The following is a 15,894-nucleotide window of genomic DNA, read 5'->3' on the forward strand; positions in this document are numbered from 1 at the left end:
ACCCCGCTGGTAGAAGTCAGTCTAGCTGAAGTAAGACCTAGATTTTTACAGCAGCTGAAGATTAAAACACAATCCAACAAATAAACAAATCCTATCGTGCCTAACATTTTCCTTTACTAATAGTCTAAGAGACATTACAGATGCCAGATGCATCTTCCCAAGAGAGATTAACCTTGTCAGCACAACACCGAGAAGTGGTTTGAGCCTGTGTAATGGTACAGCTGGATCTCAGTCTCAATTCAGGTTTAACAGACAACTTTTCCATTCCCTCACATCCCCCCTTACCTTTTGAGATAGTTTCTCCCATAGAGGATCTGCTGCAGCAAGGTGACCACGGCAAAAGCGCAGATGAATATGAAGAACAAAGTTCTGTTTCCCAGCAAATCTCTGCTTGATGAAGGGTCAGTGTATCCCATCCTTAAAAGCCACTGAAGCTCTGCTGGGTGAAATTCAGTCCATTGTCACGTTCATGCCCTTCTCACTGGGAAGCAGAGGGGAACGCTCACCGGCTTTTCTGTGCGAAATCCAAGGGCAAGGTATCCCATTGTTCAGCCCTGCTGCCCCTTCCTTGCTCCTTTTGGATGTTCGCTCCAGGCTTGTGCGCAATGGCTTGCTTCCAGCGTAAAGTTTCCAGGAGATTCAGACGTGGGTAACATCTAAAATCATCTCTTCAGAGCTCTTTGGGCGCAGGCAGTCTGTGCTGTGCGAGAGGCATTCTGTTCCCTCTAAGCCTCTCCTGAAAACCCGCTGCTAGCAATTATCTACTTCAATCCCATTTTCATATTCCAGATGGGGGAAGCTGCAAATAAACCAGAAAACTGCAGCCAATGGCAAACACAGGGCTCCGGCAACCCGCTTTGGAAACACATAGTCGTCAGCTCGTCTTCGCTTCTGCTCAGCGATTCCAACAAAATGTACTTGCAAGGAGACGTGACTGGGGTGTGCTATTATTGAACAAGTATGTAATGATCATGAGGATTTCATTCAGTCCCCTGCAAAAACAACAGCAGCAATCTGGTCAGGCTAGCAGGGAAGCTGCAGTTTGTGTAGCAGTGTGCCATGCGTACCGTGCCTTCGGTGCCGGAGCATTTGCATGCAGAATGCAGTGCCTTTAGTCATACACCGCTTGCTATTTGGGCTTCTCTGTTTCCCCTGGTTATTCCTCCAGAGTAAGCACAAGCAAGGTCACCGTGCATCCCTTCAAGGACAGAGCTCACAGTTCCTGCATGCTGATTTATTGGAGGCTCTGAGTAGCCTCACAGCCGCAGAGAGGGAGACTGCCTCTCAGTGCAGCCTTTAAAAACTATTCATTTAAAGAGACAAATATTCTGATTGTTCCTGCACTGTGAACAGTTCACTTTTGAAAGGGCGAAGCAACAAGACTTTATCCATGGCCAGCGTAATTCTTATAAAAGCTCCCCATTGTCAGGAGGGGCGCAATTCTGCTCCCAGGGCAATCAGTGGGAGTTTTGCTGTTGATTTCAGTGGGAGCAAAATCTGCCCCCAATCTTTCACTTCTTTAAACAAATGCCTATGAAAGCTTTCCCTGTAAATGAAATGTCTTGGCTAGGAGGCTGTTTAACCCCAATAACTGAGTGGGATAAGTATTTTGAAAGCAAAACAAGGAAAAAATCCTTCATCTAAGAGAAGGGTAAGATTTTTATGTGAATAAATTTTCCAGCAGTTAAATCAGCATATGCAAAATGCTGTGGTGTGCCAGCAGCCCAGCTGCGTGAAGCAGCAAGCAGGGACTGTTTCTCAAATTCGCCTGAGCTGTAATTGGTGCTGCATGGGAAGAAGAGCCAAAGGTAACTTTGTGTGACCTGTTCAACTCAGTCCCTGAAGCTAGGGCTAGTCCTCCGCATGAACTAAGGCCATTTAGGCAAGAGAAACAAAGGCTAAAGCAGGCGTTACCTATTTTTAAGCACATAACAAAAGTGTCTGAGGTAGGAACCCGGTCACCCTGAACTCCTTTTGCAGACACGAACCTCCAAGGGGAGATCCCACCCTTTGTAATCCCTTGATTTTGTAGTTAAGGTGCAGGAATCCAGGAATTCTCCTTTGATCCCTTTCAAAGCTCCCACATATGTGTTTGTGAACCCTACTAAAGGCTTCATTTATCAGCTGAGCATAAACAAAGAGTGGTTATCTCAGATTAGTGCAAAGATTATCCAGCTTAATGTCTTGCCCATGTGGGGAAGGGTGGAAGAACAGGGCAAGGATGGAGTGACACCTCCTTGGAGACACTCTCCCAGCATTTTGCGCTTCGGGGTCTTCCTGAACCAGGGAAAGCAAAACAATATTTTGGTTAGAAAAATAAATGATTTGGATGCACTCACTTGCGTTGCACAAGGAATAACACACATAATGCAAATTAAATAGCAGAACCAGTATGATTCCCTCTTATACGGCCAAATGTGTTGCTTTTAATGATCAGTTCATGTAGGCCCATATAACATGTGAGTGGTTCCACAGAGAAACCATGCCATTTAGCTGGATCTAACCAAGTGCCCTCTTCCTTTTCAGTAACAGGAAAAGCAACATGGCCATCAGAAACCCCAGGCTGAGACCCCTCGAGATACTATACAGGCAAATTTGCATGGCAAAGCTGAAAGATAGAAGCAGAAGGTACTCAAAGCTTGGAGTTGTTGGGCTTTTATTGATAGCTCTGAAAATCCCTCCAAGAAACTTGTCTCAGTTGCTCCAGGAGTTTTTTTAGAATTACACCAAAGCACCAGAGAGCAGATTTTGACTGTTTATTTCCTTCCATGGGTGTGATACCAGTTTTGCAGATCTTAGTATCACCCAGGTTTTAGTGAAAACCCTTTCTGCCTTTCTTCCTCTATTCCCTTCTATTACAAGTGATTTGTTATTGAGATATCTGTGCTGTAGTGCACCAAACACATGAGTCTTTTAGCTATTCCCCCTCCTGGTTTAATGGCCAGCATGAGCTGTAGTAAATAACACAGAATCCCCACGTGCTGTCAGTCACGCTTTGGCTCTCTGTGTCCTCTCATCCTTCTCTGCTATGTCAGAGCTGGCCAGAAGATACAGCACCTGAGAGGACTACGTGCAGCCAAGCTGCATCCCTAAAACAAGAAGCACAGTACAAAGATATGTATTACAAATGGAGAGGGTTTTCTGTGCCAGATCTTGCACAGATACTGTTCCTGATGTCATGTGTAAAAGAAATCTATGTTTGCTGCCTTCAAACCAGTACTACAGTAATGCTGCAGAACATGAAACAGAGCAGCTCTGTGCAAGCATAAAGAAATAGGATGTCTATTGACAATTTTCAAAGGATGCTCAAGGTTGCCTGCAAGATTTGCTGTGAGCGAAAAAAAGTCACATGGTGCATGCAGAAGGGCTGAATGAGCGATTGTGCCAGTGCTTGTTCCCAGAGGCCTTTCGAGAATTTGACTTGTCAACTATAGCCTCCTTCAAAGCATCAGGCCTCTGTAATGAGTTCAAGAGAACATATTTTTTTAAATGATTTTACACTCTGTGCTTAAGTAAACAACTGGCAACAAAAGATCCCCTCCTGAACTTGAGAGGGGCTTGGGGGACGGACATTACAGAAACAGTCATGCTGCAAATGCAGATTTGATGACTATGACTGGACACCAGTGGAGCAGGTATCGCCTATGCAATGGGCATTGCAGCTACTGCAGCTACAATGCTACTGGTAACATTCAGGTTCCTGGAGCACAGGAACCCAGTAAATAAGATCTTTTCCATCGCCAGAGAATCAAGTATCACTTCACTAATATCAGCTACTCAAAATACCTCTTATGAGGTGGTGAGAGAGAGACAGTTAAGCTGCATGATATGCACAAGCTCCCAAAGGATATTCCTGTATAACCTGTTGCCTAAAACACTGGCCCAGATATCATGCAGGTAGCTCAGACTCTGCTTGCTCTGCAACTCAGGTGTCCCACAGCACCACAGATGTGTCCAAGGCAAAAAGATACCTGCTACGCATCAACCATACAATGCCCTGTGGATAGGGACATGCTGTGGTTTGCTGCAAGGTGTGGACCTTTCTCCTGCACCACAACTCAGTGCTCTCCTTAAAGCATGTGCCATGCCATGGACTGGCACTCAGATAGTTTAAACTTGTGATGCATTGAGTTTGAGAGGTGTTGGCTTTGTGCTTAGATTTGGTCCTGTGCTTAGAGTACAAGAGATAGCAATGAGGCTTGAAGGAAGGCTGGAAGGCTTGAAAAAAACAGAAGTCCTCCTGCCCATCCCAGTAATCCAACCCTGAGGAACAGTTCTCCCTCCCACGGAGGCCCTGGGCTGTGTAATTCTGCAAAGCACCCTAGTTAGCTGATGTAAAAATTAATGAGCGTTGTGGCAAAGTGGAACAGCTCGTAACCCTAGTTATATTCTCTGTGTCTACTGTAATATTAGGCCGTTGGAAACAGTCTTTCTTACGTCTTGCTGACCTTTATTTATTGTATCTGATCTGCTTGCTAAATATCATCAGACATAATCCTTCATGAAAAACAACTCCAGCCTGAGCAGCAAGATCTGAGCCCTCTAACACAAACAGGAACATGCTCCAGACAGTGATGTTCTCTACTGGGAGCTTGCCATTTGCTTTTAAGTCGAAATGAAGCAAAACTGAATTTTAAAAAAGAGTTAAAATTGAATCCCAAACAGAAAGAAATCCTGGTCAATCACGGAAACAAGGTCTCTGAAGCTCCACATAGGAAAAGATGCATTAGCAAAAGTACAGAATCTAGTAGGAATCATATTGCACTCTGGTGCAGAGAACATGCACACCTTTCTCTGCTGAAAGGACGCTACATGGTCCTAATTTCTAAATTGCAGTATATTTTTTAATGCAAATGAAATAGAGAAATTAACTTCTGATGTGCATGTCTGATTGGGAATTTCCTTACATACCTTGCTCTGCAGGTGTCCTTTAAACCAGTGTTTGACAGATTATGCGCTGTCATTTCAGTTGCAAGCAAGGGCTTCTAGGGTCTTGGATAGAAGGGCAGGTCTGCTGGCTGTTTAAATCACGGCGTATATAACTGAGCATGTATCATGCAGGTCCAGAGTAAAGCAAAACAAGCTTCACAGTCCTCTTCGGGATCTGTTCCTTCTGCGACTGTTCAGCCACTCTACACTCCTTTCATGAATGTTACGCGCTTTAAAGAATTTTCTCATGCAACACAGCAGAATATTATGGGTTGGAAAAGGTTTAGCAGAACACTTTTTACACCTCAACCTTTTGCCTTTTCTTTTCCAAAATAATAAAATAAAATCGGGTCTATTTACAGTTTCTGCTAGGCTTCTGTCAACTGCTAGATCCCTGATTTTGCAAAACACTACCACATAGGTATATGCCTGGAAGATTTTGCTGAATATGAAACTCATAAACACATGCTTATCAATATTAATACTTTTGCAGATATAAAACATGAATTTATTAGCATAATCTAGTGCTTAACACAATGTCTGGTCCCCCATCACTGCCATAAATCCTTATATCTAAAACTCAGATATTAAAGGAAACTAAAAGGATTGAGCTAAGCTGTAAACATTAATTTCCTCGTGAGCTGGGCTAAGCCGTGAGGAGATGACAAGGGACACGCTGGCACCATGCCTCCTACCTGTGGAGCTGCCTGGATGGGAGGAAGTCTCCTCAAAGTAGCATATGGTTTGTACACTGGATACCCATTACATCATCTGTTGAATCAAGACCAGTTTCCTTCCAACTACATTCACATAGGCAATGGGGGAGAAATGCTCTCGGTGCATAAAACAGCCCTCTTTTTACACTGCGGACGACATCTCTGCTGGGAAAGGAAGGAGGTCCTTCTCTTGCTGGTAGAAAGCTCTAACGTAGAGACCGCCCTGGCTCCCTGGCTATAATGCTGAACATTTACTGTGAGCCGTTCCTTAGAGCAGGGCTTGTGCAATGCTTGCTAAAAGGTACAGCACACATTCACAGTTTGAAACGTATGCAAAAATGTTGCATTACTGGTGCACTCCAGAAACCCTGCCGGCAGATTAGCAGCCCCCGCCTGCCTCTGCACAGCAGGGCTCGATGCTAGGGGCAGCCTCACTTTCCCAGAAGTTTTTCCAACCTCAGGGCTGGGCCAGCAACCCTTGGCTGAAAGACTCCTCTACACCCTCCCTTTCCTTCTGGCATTTCCCCACTGGGCAGCAACACCCTGCACAGCCTCAAACCAAGCAGACCAAAGGCACAGCCTCAGCCAGGCAGATCTCCTTCTCCTATGCCCCAGAGACTTCTTTCAAATCTCATTCACTTCCTAAGGAAAGGCCACCATCGGTTTTCAGACAAAACCAGAGAATCTGGTGCCCAGCCAACACTTAAAACTCATTTTTATATACCTCTGGCTTTGAGAACTTGTCTTGAAAAGCCATAGAAGAGACATGGATTTTCTCAAAACTATCTCCGTTTAGGAACCTCTAGTGAGACCCTTCCAGATTCTTCGAAAATATAGGAATTACAGCCTGATTTCTACAATCCTGCACACGCTCACAGCAGCCCTGCAAAGCTATGAGAATGGTGGAAGTTCAGTTTCTCTGCAGGGAAAAAAAACACAGCACTAAATTGCTTTTACAGGCCTCGTATCTGTTAAAAATATTAGTTCCATTTTGGAGCACTGTATGGGAGCCCTGGATTTAACATCAAACCAACAGGACTGAATTTCTGCCAGAACCATGGATTGCAGTGACACAGAAATGCTGCACAGGCCAAGTGACGACAGCTCTCAGAAGAGGAACGTGATCCTGCCTCTATCCCATGCAAGTCATAGCTCCTGCTTAGCTTGACAAAACCAAACTTAAAATCTAGTGAAAACCCGAAAAGGGCTGGAGTCAATGGCACTGACTTTACGAGTTTAATTGCAGTTGAAAGTTTTGATAGTTCTTTTTCCACAAGATACACAAACATTTATAGCACAATGAACAAATATTTCCTATGATCAGAATAAGGAATCTAGTTGAATCATTTGTAATGGTGACAAACCTGATTTATATTTATTTCACTGCTTTAAGAATATATTTTTACAGCAACAATAAAAATGGGATATTTAATCTGGGATATTAAAAAACCCTGAAATATGGCATAGGAATTTAGATTTAGTTCAAAGAAACAATGGATCTGACCTTGGAATATGTTTTGCAGAGTCAATGAATAGCACTAATCAATATGGGGGGAAACATGAAGCAGAAAAGATTCCTCTGCATAATAAGGTAATTAAGTACTTCAAAAATTTCACATTGTATTCTAGAAAAGAGAGCTAATACAGGAAATGATTTAGGCTCTGGAAAAGTCACCTTTGTCTTTTTAGCACAGTATTGCATTGATTTTGCATTCAAAGGAATGAAGTATATTCCTCTTGATTTAACCATCAGCTCAATTCACATGCACCTCCAAGTGGTCCAAACATTCATCTTTTACACTTTCATGATGCCCTTCTACAGCACTGATTTCATTACTAATCACATACTGTAAGCAACAAATGTTGTCTTGGACGGTCTACGTGTTTACCTGAGTTACTATTCTAGGCTAAGTCATTATATTTCCAGATATATAATGATTTTTTTTAATCAATCTTGCATCTTAATTAGTTCAGTCCGCAACAAAAATTTAAAAAAAAATCCATCTGGTTTCTGTGGTCTTCAAAAATCCCCACTCTTCCTGAAACATATTTTATTTTGCTCTTCTAGCATTGTGGAGGTGCTCACTGCAAATTTGGACAACTGACCTTAAAGAAAGAAATTTCTCCTCCTGCAGTATTATGACTAGGTGTGTCTTTCTGTCCCTCCTGTGACAGTGTGGATCCAGCTTTGAAGCTCTGCACAGTGTCCACGCTGACTTGCACGCAGTTACAGAGACAGCTATTAATAAAACTGGTGACCCTTTCAAATTCCTTCCTTTGGATCTGTGATCTGTAAGGAATTCCTATGTCATGCTTATTTGTATTAAGTTAGCAAACAGACACCACTCCTGAAACGGCATTGTGTTAGATGCTGTAGCTGGGCATTATCAGAGCCAATCCTTGCCATGAAGTATTTATGGTTTAAGCAAGCAATAAAGAAAAGGTGAGAGAAGGATTTATTAGCTCCATTTACAGAGAGCAGGAACTGAGATTTAGAGGCTATATTTGATAGGATGTGACCGGCTCAGCGGCTGAAGACTAGGATCCCAAACCAGATGCTATGATGGTGCATTTTGCCCATGTGCTGGCCTGGGAGTTCAGAGGGGACAGTTTGCCTTCCAGACCAAGAAATTCAGGCATAGACGGAGCCTGGTTCACGCCTAACCTCTGCCAGCAATTTGAGCTCTGCTGAATCTATGAACCTAAAGCACATCTGCAACACCACTGGCAGAGGCAGTGTTGAGGTGGGCAGGGAGGGAGATTTAGGGCCTCTGCCAAAAGGGGATTTAAGCATCGTTTTCCTCTTGAAATTTTGGGAGTTAAATGAAAACCTTGTATGGATCTTGGCTGAAGCAAACTGTCCCAGGCTATAATTCAGATACAGATCTGCCATGAGATTTTAAACACAACCAAAGCTTGGGGCTAGGGGTTTGTTTCTGACTGACTTGAACATGGCATAACCCTCATGGAAATTGCAGCTACCCGTTACCCATGAGCCCCATTACCCTGGCATGAGTATAAAAACATTTCCCAGGCTTAAGCTAGTGATATTTGCCTTTCCTGTTCACACACCATAATGGGCCATGAGCACGGCTAACATATGGTTAAAAGTATCACTATCACTGGTAATTACTAACAAATGTCTGATGAGGCTTGAATCTTCCAGGACATGCTGCCAAGAAGAAACCCCATAACCGACCCCACCGGCATTTGCCATTTTGCACCTATTTCCACTGTTTATGCTGCTCCAGTGTTAGACAGCCAATACAGCATCCTTTCCATACACCAGAAAGCTTCATGCATTTATCAGCATAGCTACGACCCTGCAATTTGTTGTTGTTTGTTGTTGTTGTTGCTGTGCTTTGGCTAGAGAGACTGCAACATGCCATTTATTTAAATAACTGAGAGCAGAGTCCCTTACTTGTGTTTTTTTCTCTAAAAAATGAAAAAGAGGAAGATAGAGTAGTAGTTTATCCACAATCCTTTATTCATCTCCAGCACATGGGAGTTGCGACAGCATCTGGCCTACAGGATCCCATGCTCTACAGGCAGGCATTGCAGAGACGCCTTTGACAAGCAGAGACATCCCCAGGAGAGCTCGCCTTTGAGCAGAGGGAAGCACAGGATGGCATTTAGCCAGAAGAGGTTTTCTGCAGAACATTCCCATCATCATCAACATCTTTATTTAAACATCTTCATGTTCAATCAGCTTTTTTTATTTTCTTCCAGGTGCATCCAGCAGCTCCTCTGTGGAGCTAAGAGGTCTGTGGGTGGTTTTTTTTCCCTGCAGTGTGGGTAGGAAGGTATGTGGGAACTGTAATTCAGTCACTTTAAATCATATGAGTCTGAAGCTTGAAAGGAAAAATAATAATAAATGGTACAGATTGTCAGGCTCAGTGCAATTCTCAATCAATTAAAGCTTATTTTAGCATCAGGGCAGTTTATTTTTAAAAAGTTCTCTTGGCACTTTGATGCTTTCACGCTACTTGGTAGCTAAAAAGGTCTTGCTGGGAACAAATTACAATACTCTTGGTACAGCATTTCTGAACTGCATTTTTATTTTCTGTCAAATGACAATAAATAAGATCCACATGAACAAACAGCAGCAATAAAATAGCTAGCGGGCTATCCTAAGCCTAAGTGGCAGCGAATGAGTAAAGCTTTGGCCCTGGGTAAAGGGGGAAGATAAAGCTCAGACTCAAGCATGGTCGAAACATGTTTGTTTCGGCTTCTTTTTTTGTTTGAGTCTACCAAGATGTTCTTCAATGCGTCTGACTTTAAATTGTGATTTGGTATGTTGTGACATTAAACAGAGAAGAACAAGCACTGAAGGCATTTCACATCAGACTGTTGCTTTTGTTTGTTTTCTTTTTCAGTGTAAAATTAAATGCTGTACCTGCATTTTGCATCTATAGTTTTGTGATGTTATCTTGGTTCACATTTCATAGATGTGGCTGACACATGAATAGCCAAATCAGTACTCCTCTTTTCCAATCCATGTAGCATTTAAGGAAATGAACCACAGTACCAGATTCACACTGAAATGTTTATAGGTCCAAAAGTTACTAGATGATAAGAAAAGCCCTTCCCTGATGAGATAATAAAAATCATAGCTGGTACTACTTTTAGGTCATCTCAGTCTATGAGAGTAGCTGGCAAACAAGACCAGTGAGGTGAGTTCACCCTTTGGAATAACAGGCAAAATATCTGCCTAACAGAATGGGTGGGCAATAATAACATGAGATTATGGAAGTTATCTGCTATATAGTTTCATGCTGTCATTATAAATGGACTAAACTTTTGCTCTAAGGTTTAACAGAAAAAGAAATTAAAAGGAAGGTGGAAAGGGTGTATGAAAACTATCCTTCACCCTTTTTAATTTACAGCTTTATAGCCTCCCTTTGCCTGTAAGTTCCTTGCTTTTTCCACTTCAGGCCTGGAGCCGTCCCTGAAATACAATGCATTGAGTAGCAGTTTTACATGCAGTTTTCCCAAATGGAAAAGTTTTACAGGTCCAAAATTGGAAAAGTACACTTGGCCGTACTAACTACAAAGCAGTAGGGAACTAAGGCTCTTCAGTTCAACAAGGAATTATGGCATGACCTTCAAATTCCTTTTAACCGGTTATGTTCAGTTATCCTCCCCTCGCCTTGGATACCGCTACAGGTTTGGCTTAGAAATCAAAGGAAGCTGTAGTTCAGATCTGAATCTATAATGTCTGTCTGCTCTGGGCAAAGGAAGGACATGCCTGTTTCCTCAGTATAGCTATTTCCAGTTGATGAAGCAAAGGAGTCAAATGGCACTGAGAAAATCAGTGCTTTCACTATAAGCACAGTACTGTGGCACAGGAACTTAGTGTAGATGTTCACCAACTTCATAGAAATACGTATCTTGCTCTGGGCAACACAGCCTGTAAATCCCTGCAAGCTCTGAGTGGCACTACAGAGAGTGGAGCTTGACTTTGAATGTTGAATACATTCTTGAATTCTCTATCTGCTGCCTTGAACCAGCGCATCACCCTTCCCTAAAACATGCAGGAATGCCACTAGCTCTGCATTTCACATGTTTGTAGCCTTTCCTTGTCCTCCCCACTCTCTCTTCACTGCAGGTCTGTGCTCCAGGATTCACATTTTCACGTTAAAATTGTTATATTTCTCAGCTCCTAGTGAAAAGTTATAGAAATCATACTCCAGTTCAGTAATATCCATCCATGTTGACCTCAAACATCAGCTGTTTCATGCCCCATTCGTTTAAACAGGTTATTAATATCAGAAGTAAAAGATGCAATTAAAAAATCATTAACTATTCCCTTGTTCATTATTTTTGCAGAACTATCCTTTTTTTTTTTTTAACATAAAACCCTAAACTTCCTCCCAGCAGCCCAAAAGCCGAGTCATCTGTATTCTCAATTCCTTATCATCCCAAGGGAGCAGCAGCCTGAACTATGATTTTCCCATTAGGAGGAGGGTCGGGCTCAGCTCCATGCTTTGCCAGGCTTCCTGCATGACTTCAGGCAGATCTATACTGCAGCGCTGAGCTCTTCAAGCAAGCCTGGGAAGGCGAAACAGCACATGTGCGAAAGTATGGCTGCTCTCAGGACTTCATCTGGGATCTCTGCACGGCAGAGTGCAGTCCTCTACAGCTTAGTCACCTCACGGATGAATATCTTTGTCCTCCTCAGCATCTTTTTCCTCATTTGTGAACTGGCAACTGTGGCATTTCTTGACCTTGCAGGTGTATTGCAAGAGTAACAAGGATAATCGTATGACGCTTTTCAGTTAGGACATAAGGCAAATAAAAATTCTAGGTTTTATCATAAGGCTCTGTCAGTATGAGGACTGCAAGAGCGTCATGTGCCTGACTAGGCACAGGATTCAGTTCCCTAATTCCACCATCCAGAACTACTTGACATCTCCCAGGCTCACCTGGTTAAGACAAACAAGTATCACACACAACTCGTGGCTAGCCTGGACCCTGCTATAGTGGCAATCAAAAAATCCTAGTTATTAACAGCATTAAACACAGGCACACCTGACTCCTTCCACATACGTGTGTGCCTAAATCTACCTAAAGCCTCCAGGCAGGCCGTAGATATTTAGTCAGTTCACTCAGTGGAGTCTAGCTGTTCATGTCATCCTAAAGTAAATTTCTAAGCTATGTCAAATGAATCACATCCTAAAAATCCCTTTTTCTGGCTTGACTATTAGGAGAGATTGGGATGACCAGCTCAGCTGTAAGCATGGTGGATGCCTAAAGGTTGGTCAGAGGGCCAAGTGTGAAGACAGCATGAAAACAAACTGAATTTAATGCCAAAATAAATAACATTAGAAAATGATTTATGACTGTTTAACCCCTTTATAATTAATTCACTGAAAGAGTCTGTATTAATTTCAGTGAAACTGCCACAGAAACTCACAGTAGCTGCACCTCACTGCCACTGAACAGGGACAGCAGCACAGAATTTCATCTAGATTTCCAGTAGTATTTTGATTTTCGCTTTTCTCTCTCCTAGCTACTGAAGATGATCATCAGCAAATTAAAAAGACGTATTTTCATGCAGATGAAACAACATGTGCTGGCTTTGCTGCTAGCATTCTGCCCACAAGCCTAGTGCTCCCCTGTGTTAACCCTTCTTCCCACTTTTACTATTAACTTTCCTCCTCTCACAGTTAAAGGGAAGACATGACAAATCCGGGAGTTGTGATATTTCTTCCCCAGTAATATTCAAAAATGCTCTGGGGAAGAGGGGAGGAAGGGAGCTACATGCCAGTTGGTGCAATAATGAAAAGTAAATCAGAGATTTTAAAATACCATCTTGCATAGAACTGAAAGAATTTAGAAAGCAACAGACATGAAACGACAGTAATCTGAAACTATGAAAAGGAAATGGCCAGTTACACAACACACAGCCTTTGGAAGTCCTTGCCACAAGGCAAAGTGCTTACTGAAAGTCAAAAACTCCTTTGATGGCCCATGCAAAGGCTAAGAGCATCGTGCAGCTTCACAGATGGAATACAGACTGCCCAGAATCACTGCACAAGCAACGCAAAACTGCCTTCGCTAGGTTATTCTGTAATCATCCATTAGGAGGGTGGGAGATAGGAACAGTTTACATGACCAAAAGCATTTATTCAGCATCCTCGTATTTTCATGCCCTTCGCTGAGGTATCCAACCTTCAGGTTCACCCAGAGGGATGGCACGGACTGGCGACAGGAATATAAAATGAAAAAACTCTCATGTTTGCATAATTTGGCCCCTGGACCTTCAATCTGAGGGTGAAAGCAGGGAAGCTAAGAATTGTAAAGAGAAACTGCCCTGGGTTTTTAGGTTATATCTCACCCTTTGGCATCACATTCTGCTGCAGATTAAATACCACCCTGCTGTGTCAGTAACAAATACAGCTTAAGGGGGCTATAGCTTCTGGTACACTGCTTTATTTGCTATGAACACTTCAGGAGAAGGAATTAAAATGCCTACAAATGAAATCTTCACTTGCTTCACATTTGAAGGCTAGCACAGAACCCCTCGAACAACAAGCAGCTAATGACTGGGCAGATGCCAGATTTCACTGAGTCGTGCCAGGGATGTATTTGGCCTGGTATTTTTCATTTGTACATCCCCCATAAAGTTGAATCACTGGGCAGATTCTGCGTTACCGCTTAATCAGAACCTAAACCAATATCCATTTAAATCAATGGGAGCCAGTCTTGATTTTCAAGGGAGGAAGCAGAATCTAGATCATTGTATTATACCAATTCAGCCTCACTTTTTTTTTTTCCCTCTCTCTCTCACAGCATAATTTAACCTGCAATGTGGCTTTAACCTACTTCCATTACCATCAGTGCTACAGAGACAGGCACACAGACCCTTAATCCTGCAACCAGTCAAGCACCCACAAGCTCTTTCAAAGCTGCAGAGAAAGCTTGGCGCAGTCCTGGGAAGCATCCAGTATCTTATTGGACTGATATGCAGAGTAGTTATTTCAAGCGTTTTTTTCTGTTTGTTACAATGTCTGATAAAAAAGCATTAACTAATTATTTTAATTGCACTTTTTGTAGTATTTCTCATGGGACCTGGGCTGCAGCTGCCTCAGCTTGATCCCATCTGGCTGGGGGATGGGAAGCTATTATAAAATGTATTTTCCCCAGAGCGAACAGGACATTCTGCTGCAGCTGTCTCTACGGAGGTGGGGGAGCTATTGGAAACAGGTGTGTTACACATAAATTGTCCCTGATTTGAAACAATCTGATGGATCTAGCAGGAAAACTTCAATCAACTCTACTGGAGCAAAATCAGCTTAATCCCTCCCCCCCTTTTTTCTGGGAACACACACACTGATTACTTTTAACATATACAAACATCTGGGGGGGGGTAATGTCTTAAAAAGGTATTTATGGCTTTCCAACAAGAATTTTATTGGTTATTGTAATTAAAATTTTGAAACTTTTTGGAGCAGTTGTCATCTTGCAGGCAACAAATTATCTGCAACATGATTAAGATCACTTATGGAATAATATGCCGTTAGGAATGGAGGGGAGGAAAACACCCCCATACAAACCTGATTAATCAAGCATAATTGGCAGCAAGCACAGAAGAGAGATTTTGTTCTTTAGTTAAGCAGCAGACATGTTTTAGAGCAGATGAGTTTTTGCCTGACTCCAAGTGACATTGTCATGTTTTCTCTGCTCCCATCCTTATTTCAGACCTTGTCAACCCCACATCTCCTGACTCATTTTGCTTGGGCTTCAGTCCTTTACAGAGGCTCGGTGACAAGTAAGGAGGAAGGTAACCGGGACCTTCATTAGTCCCATCCAGGCTACTGCTGTTAAAAAGCCGTATCTCCCCACAAAAATACTGCTTGTGTGAAAGATGAGCTACGCTCCAGATCATGAAGCTATCATCAGTGGGACGGCCGGAATCACAACTACATCAACATGAAGGGCATCAAGCTGTGCATATGGCATTGCCATGAGCTAGCCAGACCCTGTTCTCCAGAGAACCTGTGAAAATCTCTTGAATGTGCTACTGGGAGCTGCTTTGGAGAGTTAACTTTTTTCCCCTGTGTTATTTTAACTTGGTTTCTGAACATACTACAGATGTGCCCAGAGCCCAGAAAAGGAGCTTTGGGAAATGTTTTCTCGTTTTTCACTAAACAAGTTCTGACAAGTCGACCATCCAAAGCACAATAGCTCCCTTCCCCTCTCAGACCTTTGGCTCTCAGCTTAAGGAGACTGCCAAAGGCCTCTCCTCCTCACCTAACATTTTCCGTGTCTGCAGCATGGTCTCTGCACTATGTTGCTGTTTGCATGCTACCCCAAGGGGACACAGCATCCCCTGACTCTGGGAGCCTAAGATATGTCATTTTGGGTACAGAAAGATTTTTCTGACTCTCTCACAGCTGCACAGTCACCTTGTGAAGGTACACTATCTGGTCTAACAGGCCCTATCCCCCCCAAAATACCATCTTCTTAAACATTTCCAACTAGTTGTTCCAGGCTATAGATTATTTTATGAAAATGCTTATGGTGTGCCAGAACAGAATGGTTTTATTGTCGCAAGGTAGCTTGAAGCTGTAGTATCACAAGCACTCTAACTTGGCCTATAAGTTGATATTACCATGGAAAAAAGCAAACCTGTCCCGCTCCTGCTCTCAGCTACCCATCTTTGGTGTTGCACTGCCCCTTCCCTTGTACGAACATTAGTGTTTGTGTGAATGCACGGTGACTATCAGGGATGTAATCCAGATTA

At 42.8% G+C, this 15,894-nt stretch overlaps 1 protein-coding gene across 6 annotated transcripts in view; it reads right to left on the bottom strand.

The window, feature by feature from the left end:
• The window catches only part of LOC135323448 (alpha-2,8-sialyltransferase 8E), a 75,404-nt gene that overhangs the window by 46,410 nt on the left and 13,100 nt on the right, over window positions 1-15,894 (bottom strand). For 4 of the 6 annotated variants that reach the window (XM_064501023.1, XM_064501019.1, XM_064501021.1 and 1 more), the window contains one exon: window positions 286-992. In XM_064501023.1, coding sequence (XP_064357093.1) covers window positions 286-416 — 131 coding nt within the window. In that variant the 5' untranslated portion in view covers window positions 417-992. Of the gene's footprint in view, window positions 1-285; window positions 1,325-4,911; window positions 5,120-15,894 lie in introns of those variants that run through there. The other 2 variants (XM_064501022.1, XM_064501020.1) reach the window with 2 other exon arrangements.

The sequence above is a fragment of the Dromaius novaehollandiae genome, chromosome W (assembly GCF_036370855.1).
Source record: "Dromaius novaehollandiae isolate bDroNov1 chromosome W, bDroNov1.hap1, whole genome shotgun sequence".
NCBI classification, from domain to species: Eukaryota; Metazoa; Chordata; class Aves; order Casuariiformes; family Dromaiidae; genus Dromaius; species Dromaius novaehollandiae.